This window comes from Montipora capricornis, chromosome 2, assembly GCF_036669925.1.
Source record: "Montipora capricornis isolate CH-2021 chromosome 2, ASM3666992v2, whole genome shotgun sequence".
Taxonomy (NCBI): domain Eukaryota; kingdom Metazoa; phylum Cnidaria; class Anthozoa; order Scleractinia; family Acroporidae; genus Montipora; species Montipora capricornis.
Genome location: NC_090884.1, coordinates 61,762,871 through 61,765,370, shown reverse-complemented (window position 1 = coordinate 61,765,370; position 2,500 = coordinate 61,762,871). Strand labels below are relative to the sequence as shown.

The 2,500-nt window shown below is 36.8% G+C and overlaps 1 protein-coding gene across 1 annotated transcript in view; it reads left to right on the top strand.

Moving 5' to 3' along the window:
- Window positions 1-2,500, top strand: part of LOC138038169 (NMDA receptor synaptonuclear signaling and neuronal migration factor-like) — a 14,428-nt gene that overhangs the window by 10,692 nt on the left and 1,236 nt on the right. Inside the window, exons 10-12 of the mRNA XM_068883994.1 lie at window positions 958-1,028; window positions 1,595-1,674; window positions 2,233-2,411. Coding sequence (XP_068740095.1) covers window positions 958-1,028; window positions 1,595-1,674; window positions 2,233-2,411 — 330 coding nt within the window. The remainder of the gene's footprint in view (window positions 1-957; window positions 1,029-1,594; window positions 1,675-2,232; window positions 2,412-2,500) is intronic.

Here is a 2,500-nt window from a genome sequence, read left to right as displayed (position 1 = left end):
AATTTGAGATCAGTAGCTTATCAGCCAGAGTTTTGTATTTTCCACTTACAATTTTTCCACTTTATCGCGGTTTAAATTTCGGCACATTGACGACACTTTCATTCCCTCAACAAACTAAAATAAGTCCCACTGACTTCAATACACTGTTGCCGTGGTTATCAATGATAAATGTTGTTACTTTCAACGAAATGTAGCGCAGCATTGCTGTCTATTTGTAGAATGATTTGAAAATGTACAGTGACTGTGACTCTTGAGCTTGAGAGGCACTGAACGTCGGATTTTGTGATTGTAATTGGAGGCATGCCCGGGGCCTGTATTCTAAAGTAATAATCCAATGGTTTTTTAAACTCCTTTACAAATGAATAGAGTCACCAAAGATAATGATTATTGAAAGAGATGAACAGAAAAAATTTAATTAAGGACGGTGCCTACTATTGTTACTGCGCATACGTTTTGCGCATTTCGAGATACTTGGATTTCCTATCGGTGGTGCTTATTAATACAGGGATATTTTTGCACGGTGCAAGGCTATAAGGGAAAAGCAGAACTTAGCAAGTGCTCTTGGCATTAAAAAAGAAAATTGGGGGTAACCTTGCATTTTTCAGAGATAATTAAGCTTCAATTTGGAAAAGAACGCCATACATTGCTTTGTATTTTAAAGCTTTTCACAAATATTGTTGATTAATTATCTTCCAAATATGTGTGGTTACCCCCAATTTTCTTTTTGAATTTCAATAACACCTGTTAAGATCTGCTTTACCCACTTATTCAGTAAACCGCGCAAAAATACCTTTTAATTAATAGGCACCGTCCTTAATTGAAACCAACCACTTTACTTTACGGTAATTGTGTTTCATCTAGAGAGAAGTATATTGGTGTGTAGTAGCAGCCGTCGTACAGTTATTACAGGAAATAAAGTGATGTGTAAAAGATCTGTTATTTTGGTTTATCCAACAGATAAAATTGAAGCATCTCTCGAACAGTTTCTAAGTAGAAGCAGAGCCAGGTCAATTGCCTTTGTTTGTCAAGTAAGTGACATTCCTTAACCCACACTTTTAAGTATCAATGATAATATTTAAGTAATAATTTTTAATAATGATTAAAATCATTATTATAAATAATATTTGCTGAAGCGTGCACTAATTAAATTGTGTACTATTATCCAAGGTGGGAAAGCTCCACAAAATAACACGTTTTATTTTAACACAATGCACAACATATTAGTGGAGAACTACACGGTCCCTTAGTTAAGCCGCAAAGAGCATAGGGAAGACTGATGACCTAATAGTCGATTGCGCCTTTCCCAGGGTCTCTCATCTCTGCCTCCTTCGGCAGACAAGGGAGGCAGACAGGAGAGACCCAGCAATAGAAACAAAGTTGCACAAATTGTGTCCGATTGCATACAGTTATATTCAGTGCATATATACGGTATGAGATACTGGTGAATTATTCTACTTTAGAAGTAGTCTGATCATTACGCTGAATGGTATGAAGAAGCAAAGTAAGGCGACTTTGTTGTGGAAGATTGTGAATGGCTTGAATCATGATATTCACCATATTTTTTTTATTTGCATTCCATATTTTAAACATGTAGGGAGGTCCTGGTTTTTTGAATCCCGTGAAGGGCAAAGTAGTAACCAAGGCTAAAGTAAAACAAGATACAGAATTGAGCAGGTAAAATTGCCACATTATAACCAAGTCATTTCATAAGTTCAAGGTCTCTGAAAAATATTCACCAGTTAACATGCTAATCTCTCATCTGTAATGACACAAAACATTAAATTACTGAGTTGACTATTAAAGATGATGATGGCAGCATCAAATTGTGGCCAACGGTAACTTTTCGTTAATTAAGTGCAATGAAGTTTTCTTTAAGAGTTGTTCTGAACACTACAGTTTTGCTTTTTGTGATACATGTACACGTCTTTCTTTCATTTGAACCATTGGTGCGAGGATGCACCCTTGCAACTTGCATCCCATGGTAATGGGCAAATTTAATTGATAACTAAAAACACAAGTAGTTGTGTTAATTAAAGCAAAAGTGGTGTTAACTTGGGTATTCCAGCTATCTTTCCCAAAGGCATTTCAAGGCGTTCTGCCTTACTCTTGCTAGTGCACTGAAGCCAATTCACTGATTCTGACAAGACAAAGATCTATTTGGTCTAGTGATTCGTCACATGGCCCCAAGTTAATACTGGTTTGTATGATCCTCGAAATTTTGCTCCTTTGCAGCTTTTGGATTAAACTGGGTACATTGATGACCAAATTAGACCCAGATCAGACAACAATCCACTTCATTGGAAACAACGTCACTGGTAACAAAAAGGGAGAAAAATTAATGAAGTTTCTTTCAAAGGCAATGCACCCATCCAAAGTTAAAGTGGAATCTCCCTTAGAGTTGGGGAAAGCAGGTAGGCAAATTCTGATCTACCCAGTCCTGAAAATTATTTCAGTTAAGGGACAAAGCCCATGGAGAGTCAACAATAGAACACGGAGTCCC